This window comes from Ptychodera flava, chromosome 18 (assembly GCF_041260155.1).
Source record: "Ptychodera flava strain L36383 chromosome 18, AS_Pfla_20210202, whole genome shotgun sequence".
Taxonomy (NCBI): Eukaryota; Metazoa; Hemichordata; class Enteropneusta; family Ptychoderidae; genus Ptychodera; species Ptychodera flava.
Genome location: NC_091945.1, coordinates 34,031,889 through 34,043,026, shown reverse-complemented (window position 1 = coordinate 34,043,026; position 11,138 = coordinate 34,031,889). Strand labels below are relative to the sequence as shown.

Genomic DNA, 11,138 nt, shown 5'->3' with positions numbered 1-11,138 from the left:
CTTTAAAAATGGAAAATTATGATCGTCCACTGATCATGAGACACCGATTCATACAGCAGCTCCATGGGACAATTGAAAAGGATATCCATTAGTTCATCCAAAAAGCTAATGATACAATTTCCATCGGCTATGCAGTGGACGAATGAGACTGCAAGAACACTTCTTTGCAACCCACTTTCAGGCTGCTTGTCACCCGATCTAACCAAACGTATTCGCCACAGTGGTCCTGTTGACAGATTTATCTTTGTCTTCATCTCATTCGCATGGAAATCTTCCAAGTTTACAACCGTAACCTCATCCACATCTACCCCTACTTCTTTCATTGGAATAAAGTATTGGGACAGTCCATTAGCGTCAGAACCCTCCATCACTCTCATTTTCAACAACGGATGTCTTCTTTGTAGAACTTTAGCGGCGGCTGTGACTAAATCGAGACTTAAGGGTTGGCGGGATTTGATAAATACCATATACGAGACTATTTCCATTCCCTCTTTATTTAAGTCGTATATAAAACTTTCGAGGGACAATTTTCTACTTTGTTCTAAAGCTTTTCGGGAACCAGCTGATGCCCTTCGTCTGCAGGAAAACATTATCGACAGGACCAATAACATGAATGTTGTGAAGGCAATGGTGAACGAATATAAGTTGAAGGTTTACATAGTATTCATTATCTCATACCTAAAAAGGGGGAAAGGGAACAGCGTTTAGAACTATAACTGTAGAACTATAAATGTATAACTAGAACTGTATGTATAGCGCATTAGCTACAATGTGGAATGTTTATATGAATTGTACAATAATTGTACAATAATCTAGAAAATTTATCGCAAAGCATTTCTGGTTGTTTGCCAGATAGACCTATCAAACCGCAAAACAGTATCCTCTTTCGCACAAAGCGATTGCTGAAGTTGAACACTAAACATTTGTGAAATTTTTTTGAAAATGCAATCGCCCGAGTTGAAATATAAACAATTTTAACTAAGACGTATTAGTGACAAAGGCATTTGAGTATAAAAATATTTACATTATAAGACAATTAACACATTGATGGTTTATTCTTTATCATAGCTTTGGGATTCGCTTTTGTCTTTTGGGTTTTTGGATACTCTTACTATCAAGCACAGTTTCAAATAATGGTGATGTTAAAAACATAGCAAGACAATATCTCGAACAATAATTTTCAAGATACGTTTTGAAAGTTATCGATAGACTGTGATTACTTGCAAGAATAAACAATCTCCTCATTTAATACAACTCTAAAATATCTAAATGTCGTTGACATGGACTATTGTTAAAATGATTTTGGAATATTTATATGAAAACTAGCTATAGTATCACATTTTTTGTAATGAGTTCTGGTAATCACCAACATGGATATCAAAACTATAAATCAAACTTATATAGCTTCATAATTTCATCACTTTCAATGTTAAGTTTGATAATTAAATTTCTCTATCTTTCCCATTAGGTTATAAAAATAGCACAGCCAAGCTTATTTACTTATCTGATAATTGATTTAAGTATGCATAGATCACAAGTTTTTAGAAGACAATTATATATATTACTCAGTTTTTAGAAGACAATTATATTACTCCATATAAATTAAAAGTGTAGCTTTAGGCTATATAAGGTAATTTAACTATATGATTATATTCTTCAAACTTGTCAAGCAACGGTTTCCCTTCTCATAAAAACTAAAGGTCAACTGATAAAATCACAGGTGCTGACAAAGGTCCTAGGCTAGACAAGGCTTGAAGTCAAGTTTGAAGGTCGAGGTAATGCCTCACCGTCTCTTATTACCCACTCGTATTACTCGTCAAATTTAGATTGACATCGTCAGGCCTTAGAACTCACTGCGGCGTCTGATCAAGTGTACATGACTTGTGCATCTCTTTTCATCTCTTATCTAACATTTATACTTCTATAAGCGAAGTCTACAAGAAGTGACATCAGCAAATTTTCAAGAAATTTATGGACTCTATGAACTACACAGTTCATACCTGCCAAGGACAACTTACATAATCCGAAAAACTTTTCGTAGTCAAGTAAAAGTGGCGGTGTAGATACGAATTCTGAGCTGAATAGCTAGTATCTAAAAGTCTCCAGGTCGCAATGATAGCTTGCTATTTTGGTCAGCAGAATCCTAGTTCTTGGAAATTGGTGCCGAAGTTAACCACCTCGACAAGCCACCTGCGCAACAAATTTCAAGATGGCCGCTGCCGCACCGACTACATAGCGGAGACCTCGGGGAAAAAAAGATAGTGCCTCGAATCCTGCATTGTATACCGCCGCAAAAACAGGTACTGTGAAGTATGCCGTGAAAACTGAAGTGGGAGTAGATCAAGTTTGGAGAGGCCAAAGTCGACGTCCACTCAATCTTCAACGACTTCGACAACTCCTGTATGTTGATCCTGCAAAAAAGAGGCCAGTGATAAAGACGAATTCCGAAGCTATTGTTTGTGGCATCTGTAATTATTGGCACGTCATCATGTGTGAAGGAGTCGAATAATCTACATACAAGTTTCATGGTTCAGAACTCAAACGAAGAAAACAGCTCCGTCCACTGGTATTGCAATAAATGCAACTCCTGTGCCGTGAACATACTAAGGTCGATGAGCATTTTTGAGCAACGGCAAATGAAGATAGAAAACGACATGAGCATGCTGAGTCAGTCTGTCAACAAATTAACAGAAAACGTGTCCGATCAAGATGAATATAATCAAACGAAAGTCACTGTACCCAATGTGTATTCGTGAGGAGATGAAGAAGGAAAAGAGGAAAGGTGATGTGATTATCAAGAGATGTAAAGAGAGTGGAAGAGACGACAGAGCAACTGTAGCCGAAACACTCGACGAACTGAGGCTACCAGATATAACAGTAAATGACTATATGCAGTGCAGCGTATTGGTTTTAAAAAAGGCGAAAATCATATAGGACCAAAAAGAGTAATATTAAAGACGCCAAGCAATAGAATGAGAATACTAAAGAACTCGTGAAAGCTAAAGGATAGTCAAACAGAAGATTTCAATAGTATCTACATCACACCAGATTTGACCAAAATACGACAGGAACAGGACCAAGCACTGAAGAAGGAGCTGACAAGGAGAATCGAGGCAGGCGAAACTTGTATGAGAATTCGACGAGGAAAAATTGTTCAGGTGAACAGGAGTGACAGTAGAGATGAAAAAACGATTTGCCCAAGAAGATAGCGTTCATGAAATAATGTACATACTGATGGTGTTAATTTATAGGGAGAGAGAACTAACTTTAAATTTAAATGAAGAAGATGCCACAGAGACTTATATTTTCAAGAATGGAACATGCTAAATACTAGAAGCAGTCCAGTCATTAACCACAGCCAAAAAAAGTCAAAGTCTGTAAAAAGAAGTGTGTCATGCATGTATACCAATGCCCCACGTTTGCTATCTAAACAAGACGAACTTCGTGTATTATTAGAGGACAAGATCTACGATATAGTTGCAAGAACGGAATCATGGACACATCAAGATATAACCCTGGTCACACACATAATATGAATAACATTCCACTTACGCATTCCAGTGAATAAAAGGACCTTGGTGTTATCATCCACTGAAGCCTGAAGCCATCACAACAGTGTGTTCAAGCTACAAAGAAAGCTAATAGCATGGAGGGTCTAATCAAGAGAACAATGACTCTGAAAACAAAGGAAATCATACAGCTTCGATACAAACTATACAAACAACTAGTCAGGCCTCGTTTAGAGTACTCCATTCAAGCATGGTTACCCTGGCTTCAGAAAGACATCGCAGAACTAGAAAAAATCCAACGTCGTGCCACCAAGCTGATTCCAGAACTGCGCAACTTTGAATATCAAGAGAGACTAAATCAGTTTGGACTAACTACTTTAGGACAGAGAAGAATAAGGGGAGACATGATACAGATCTTTAAAATTTTCAATAAATTCGACAATATCAGCAAATCACTCTAGCCAGCCACTCTATCTATAACTTGAGGTCACAACTTTAAGCATCTTAAACCCACAGTTAATTGAATGTGAAAAATATTTCTTGATATCCAAGATCATGGATAAATGTAAAAGTCTGCCTGCCACTGTAGTAATGCGAAGTCAGTAAGTGCTTTCAAACAACAATACGAACGCAACAATCATACCAAAGGGATGTAAAAATTATCCTTACCGGATATCTTATCCCTTTTTCAAACTGAACTGAACTGAACTGAACATAGGCTTCGTTATGGCGGCACCTACTGCAGCTTGTTTGCGGACGACTTTTGAATGTTGCCAAAAGAATGTTTTACTATAGCAACTTACATTAACGTCTGTTTGGTTTCGCTTTAATCCGTCAAAGACGTTATCGATTTCCTGCTAGGTCCTGGTAACAAACGTAATAATATTTGGCTATGGAGTCATATTGTCCGCCACATCAGACACACCATGAATAGAGCTCTTTTCTGAGTGACTTTGTGCTGTGTTCAAAAAGATTTGAGTTAATTATACTGAATATGTTGTGGTATGATACAAAAAAAAACTACCGTGAATTAGCTTTTTATTTCTAGTTTTTGTACTTGTGTGTTTCTTTTCCTTTCCCTAAGTGCAGTGTTCAATAATACTTGTTTTATTGTAGTTTAAATGGGCGGGTTTGAGGCTGTGTGTGGGATTATCGCGGAACGAAGCTACACTTGGGTACACCGCTTTTAGCTCTGACCTTCGAGCGTTCCAACCATTCCACCTAAACCATCGACAAGCGTCATTTAATTTATTTTTTCTCTCTCTTTGCTCCTATCTCTGCACTACATGCTTATACTACTACATTGCTCTGTATTTCGTCCGACCCCAGTGGCGGAATTTGTCTTACAGCCCGTCAACTTGTATTCAAGTAGTTGACCTTGAACCTCAACACTGTGTGTCTGTCGTCTCAATACTATTACTTTGTTGTTAAGGTGTCCTTTGCACTGAACACAGAGGCTATAGTGTGTCCTGTCCAGCAGTCACATGATACACTGTATAAAACGGGTCCCGTATGTATATATCGACATCTTTGGTCTGTACACGATCCTGCAATCGCCTAAGATTCAGTGGTACTTCACAGAGTTTATCATCCTCATCATCTATTTGTCTAAAAATCAGGTATGTGTGATTTTCTCCTCGACCGACTCAGCCATAGTTTTGGAGAGTTGATAATTATATACTCCAAAGCACTATGGGCGATTCTTGTCATTTGCAAATGTCCCGTGACTGGCGTTGGCTGCAAAGTTTATTTCTCTTTGTAGCACAGTAAGTAACGTTTGTTCCTGCAAGTGGGCAATAGGGGCAAACGTTATAGCGAATGTGTTATTCAAATTTGATCATCTTATTATACAAGTATCCAGAGTATGGCATCGCATTTGAACGGATTTACAGAATGGAAGTGGGTGGTTAACGATAAACGCGTGGGTGAATAATATATGGTGGCAGTTGATTGTGACAAGAATATTTATGGCTGGATCACATGGACATTTAGATCTGAGACACATCACGAAAGTTCCTTGGTTTGTGGTATTTCTGAGCTTATACTTCTTGCTTATTGATACCCACAACCTTACCTATCTGCTTGTCCACTATTGAACAGAACTTTGACACCGTGCTCTATGCAATGTATCGTGAATGTATGTGGTTTAACGGAGCGACGCAAATCTCACAAAGCAGACATATCTTTTAGTGGCAGGTTGATTGTGACGCATATATTTATGGCTGGATCATATGAACATTTAGATCTCAAACACATCACAACAGTTCCCTGCTTCATGGTATTTCTCAGCTTATACATCTTGCTCATTAATATTTAAAACCTCACCTATCTGCTTTGTGCACTTTCGAACAGAACTGTGACTCCTTGCTCTATGCAAAAGTACAGTGAATGTACGTGGTTTAACTGAGCGACGCAAAGCTCACAAAGCAGACATATAATTTAGTGGCAGGTTGATCGTGACGCGAATATTTAAGGCTGGGTACCATTGATATATAGATCTCCGGCTTTCATTTGGTAAGGACAGGCGAAGGAATGTTGGAGTGTCGCTTCTCTAGGCTATCACTTAACAAGATGGCTTGGGAAGGGAACACTTCCGAAAGCAAAAGTGTCCCGTAGAAGTATTATGTAAAATAGAACGCTCGTATATGGCATGTCAAGACCAACCGGCTAATTTAAAGTACTGTCAAACCTAATTCTGCCTGACATTTATTTGATCAATAAGAAATCACTCTCCCCTCCCCTTCCTCATCTCTCTTTCAGATAGGATACAGTTCTGTTCAATGATAATCATAAATTAATTCCACCAAAATTGAGGAAGAGAGGGAAGATACATTGTAAAATAGGATTGGGAGGCCACCCATGTGTCGGAGGATTGGCATGCCCTACGTTTCTTCTGTCAATTACAGTACTTGTACTTGCTGAAGCTCCCTAATGCAAACTACAGCGACTTGGGGATTCTTCTGATGTGTATTTAGTATGTAATATTTAAATTACAAACGGCGTGGATCAACACAGATCAAAACATGTGTACATGAGTGATACTCACGCATTCCCTGCTTTTTGGCGTTTTGTTAATACGAGTTAATTCTCAGCTGACAATTGTTGCTTATTAATGCCTAAAACCTCACTTATCTACTTGTCCACATTGGAACTGTGCTTTGAATCCGATGCGTAGTAATACGGCTATAGCTTTCACTCGGGTCAGAACTCACAACATACGGCGTCCGCTCGCCTAGCGGAGAGGCAACAGACAGAACCGCTCGGCCAAATCCCCACTCTCAAAAAATACTGGTTCAATAAGTGGACTAAGTTGTTACATTTCCCTGACTGCGAACACTCTGATCTCTTGGGCCGTTAGCAAAGAATACGGTGATATTGGAATTACCTATACAGTGCCAGATTACCAAAGACAGGGCTTAGCCAGTATTTTGACGGCTAGACTAGCACAAATGGTCCTGCAATCACATGAAATTCCATTCGTTGCAATAGCACCATTTCATGAAGCGTCAGTGGCTTTGCACACAAAACTTGGTTTTCAACGTCGAGGGGAGGAATGGACTTTCGAACATTGCCTATATAACCATAACATAGACCACTGAAACGAAGTACTACTATGTGGTAGCATGACTGTGTGGTTTACTTTAGTGCCAGCATTATCGAATACTCATATTAAATACATTGTGAAACATAGGTAACATACTTCGTGATATACTTTGAAAATGTAATGCAATAATGTATCCGACAAATTCATCATTGTCTCGTTATAAACTTATATGTACATCGCACAGGGTCCTTAAAGCTTTCAAACGACCCCACTTGAAAGACGTAAATAAAAACTGCAAGATGTTTGACGTAAAATAAGGACAAAATAATATTTCATAAAAAGTCCAAAATAATGAATGAACAGGAACAAAAGACAATAAAGACTTAACTGCTTAAGTCTTCAATTTTCCAGTTGCTATGGATTCCCGTTTGATTGTTCGTCAAATGTAAATTCCTATCTTTTCAATATTGTTCAAATGATGGCAGTTTGTACATTAATTTACATACTATGGAAATTGCTGCAAATCGAATGTCAAATAAAGATTCAATATATGTGTGTTCCAATATATAACAATCGTAGGAAGTGTCACGTATGTCATGAATGTCAGTGTGAGACCTTGATGAACAAAATTACTTTGTGTTAGCCTCTCACTGCAATCAAAATTTAGTGGACCAGGTAAAGTGTAGATCAAAGAGATTCACACAGGTATATTGACAAATGATTGAGATCGTTATTAACCGTTCTACCTAATGGCAGATAAAACATGGGTGTTGTACGATCTCTCTCTTGTATGGAAACTTTAACCTTTTGAAATGACGGCGAAAATGTGTGTCTCTTCCAGATCACTTTCAAAATAAAAATTGATTACTGTCTACCAAGGATGCCTATTTTGATATGCCTAACCAATTTTAATCCTCATAGGAGGATAAACCTTATCTATGAAACGATGTCTCATGTTGTAACCAAGGTATCGCATTCCTTCATAATTCCCTTTATGTCTCTCACGGGGCTCCATACACCTGGTGGGCGTTAATTAAAACACAGAGAATTACACAAGGAAATAAGGTGTAAAGAACAGGAGATATACAAAGACACAAGATGTACATCTTAACGAACACTAAAGTTTACTTCTGTCAAAGAGGAACTAGTCGTTAAAATTTTGTTAAAAAGCAATAAAAGTAACCGAGTGTGTTGTTAATTCTTGTAACATTTGTTGCAAGATGTAAATTGTACTCGTATGAGAGATATTGTTGTCGTACAAAATTGGATGAATTGTTTTATCTATAATTCCTTTCTATTGTATGACTGACATAGAGGTAGCTATATCTTTGACGATGGTTAGTAAACCTGGTCCACTTGGAAATAAATATTTTAGAGTTGCAACGAACTTGAACCCTTCTCAGTGTCAATACTTTGAAGAAGATTCCGAGAAAATTGCCATTCTCTGTGATGTGAACAAATCAGGTTCTTTGTATCCAAGCTGAAATAAATGTCAATGTATGCATGGTCGACAGGATGTTGCAGAATAAGTTTCTTTCTTTGATATTGCCAAATTAAGCCATCCATTATCTTCAGTTTCCCTGTCAACAACAATTCATAATATATAACAGGCTGAGATGTTCTCCTCGAAGAATTGCAATAAGTCAACAATCATTAATTCATTATGGAATATTTTTCAATCAATTGTTGGAAACAGTAGAAGTTGCCAACAAAGCTGTTCGTGAAAAATATGTCGGTGCGCAGATTATCAGTGGTTGGGCTACTTTAAAAACTAACCAGTGGGAGGGGAGAAAATCAGTTTTCACAGTGGACGGGGAAGAACTTTCAGGTCATAGCGTGGGCAGGGAGAAATTTCTGACAGTGATTACCGAAAAATAGTCAGAGGGAGGGGAATGCTGTGGTTGGTAAAAATTCAGGGAAGATTAAGCGCCTAACTTACAGGGGAGCAATGTCCAAAGTTTAATTTGATAAGTGGGCGATGGATAAACGTTGCATAAATGAAATGTACATGCGGAATATGTAGATCTATAATGGGCAATAGGGAACTCTCGGTGGCTGAGATTGGGCAGTTTAGATCTTAAATTGCAGTGGGAGCGGATAGACAATAGATACTGGAGGGTAGTGGGGCATCAAAATTCAATTGAAGGGCATAGGTTTCCGCCTATAATGGTTTGGGCAGTTACGAACAGCTCCACTTTCCCCTCAAAATGTTTATGTCATAGTCACATATATGCGAAATCAATATATCAGCCCTAGAAATATGTTTGTGATGATTTTATAAAATTGACCGAATTTACCAGTTGCCTGCACCTGATATGCTTGTTTTCACAAAGGGCAAACGTGATCGAATGTAAAATTCAAATTCAAATACCCGAAACAGGGCATCTGTTGATGAAGAGTCTTAAATCGGATGGCATGACAGAAAGCGAAAAAAACATTTGTTGTTTTATGTATTCTAAAAATACTAATTTCGATTTAAGGTTCCAAGACAAGAAATATACCTTTTTCAGCTTACAATTCTCTAGTGATTAATAAGGACAGAACCCCTGAAATTTATATATTTTCAGAAAGCCTATATATAGGGAAACATTTTGGTTACAATAGTGTCGCTGTTGTTTACATAACTATCACGTGACAGGTAATTTATATAATCTTTCAAAAATTGGTTAAAATGATAGGCACACCTAAAAACGGCGGTCTGTTTAGTCGAATACACATCACAATATGCTATCAACTCGTGACACAATGTTATTACCTTGAAATTCAGAACTTTGCCCGTGATGTATGACTTGCAATAATGTAACTTTTTAATGAAAATATAGAATTGGTCCAAACTTGCTATTTTATTGAGAGATTTGATTAAATGGCAACCTATCTAGTCTTACTACTCTTCAACTCATGTATTTGTGAGTAATGTCCGTATGTGATTCCTCCCACAGGAACAATGATACCAAAGCTAACGTCAGCAGAAATCAAGGAGCTTGTGCAGATGTTTAAAGGATGTTCTCCAGATTGTCTAACTCTCTACTATTTACTGAAGAATAGTGTCAAGACGGACAACACGTGGCCCAAAATTGATGTCTACGTAGACAGCGAGGATCTTGTCAAACTGACGAGTGTAGTAGCCATCTGGTATGCAAATGATGATAGAAACGGCGATGCCGAAACGTATTACTTTTTATACGCGTTGGACGTCGCAAAATTAAAAGCGCTTATACGAAGGCCTGGCGTTCTAAATTTGAAAGAGCATTGCAAAGCTAATTTTGCACTGTTAAAATCTGCCAATGACAAATCAATCAGAGAATTACTGAACAAGGAGTTGTGTACGACATCCCAGTTCTATTTTTATGGAAACTCTTATGTCCTTGATAACATAAACGAGTCTATAATACATATGGCGACCAAAACCCTTCCCCGTGATTTTAAAGTTGGTCCATTACAACGCAAACATGCAGGGGTACTTCGCGAAGTGTATACCTACGGACAACCTCCTCCATTGTCAAGATTTGAAAATACCATCAAACACCAACAACATCTTGCAATATTTAATCAGACTGGAGAACCGATATCTTGGGCCGTTGTCAAAGAATACGGTGAAATTGGAATGAGCTATACAATGCCCCGATACCGGAGGCTAGGGTTTTCGAGTATTGTGACCGCCAAATTAGCGCAAATGGTTTTAGATTCAAATGAAATTCCATTCGTTTCTATCGCACAATCGCAGGAAGCATCGCAGGCTCTGCACACAAAACTAGGTTTTCAACGTCGAGGAGCGATAACGGCGATGGAATATTTTTATGTAACCATGACGTTATCCAAAGAAACGCAATGTGACAATCATACATAAAGAACTATCATTTCGTAAATTTTCATGCCATTTAGATGGACACAATGTATAGCAAATTCGTCGCTTGATACCATTTCATAATGGAATTCGCAGGTGAATACAATCCCTTACACTTATCCTATTCAGTCATACTATGTAATCAAGAAACTAGGATAATTCTGATTGATTATCTCTGTAATCCGAGTCAGACAAAGATAAACTGATTTGTAAAACATCGTCAGAAGAAATAGTTTCTGAA

At 37.9% G+C, this 11,138-nt stretch overlaps 1 protein-coding gene across 1 annotated transcript; it reads left to right on the top strand.

Moving 5' to 3' along the window:
- Positions 1-9,997: 9,997 nt before the first annotated feature.
- LOC139117721 (glycine N-acyltransferase-like) lies at positions 9,998-10,900 on the top strand. Its single transcript, XM_070680964.1, has one exon. The coding sequence runs from the start codon at positions 9,998-10,000 to the stop codon at positions 10,898-10,900; it is 903 nt and encodes a 300-aa protein (XP_070537065.1).
- Positions 10,901-11,138: the final 238 nt, after the last annotated feature.

Excerpts from the sequence above, each read along its gene's own strand:
- LOC139117721 (XM_070680964.1), top strand. The coding sequence starts at position 9,998 with ATGATACCAAAGCTAACGTCAGCAGAAATCAAGGAGCTTGTGCAGATG.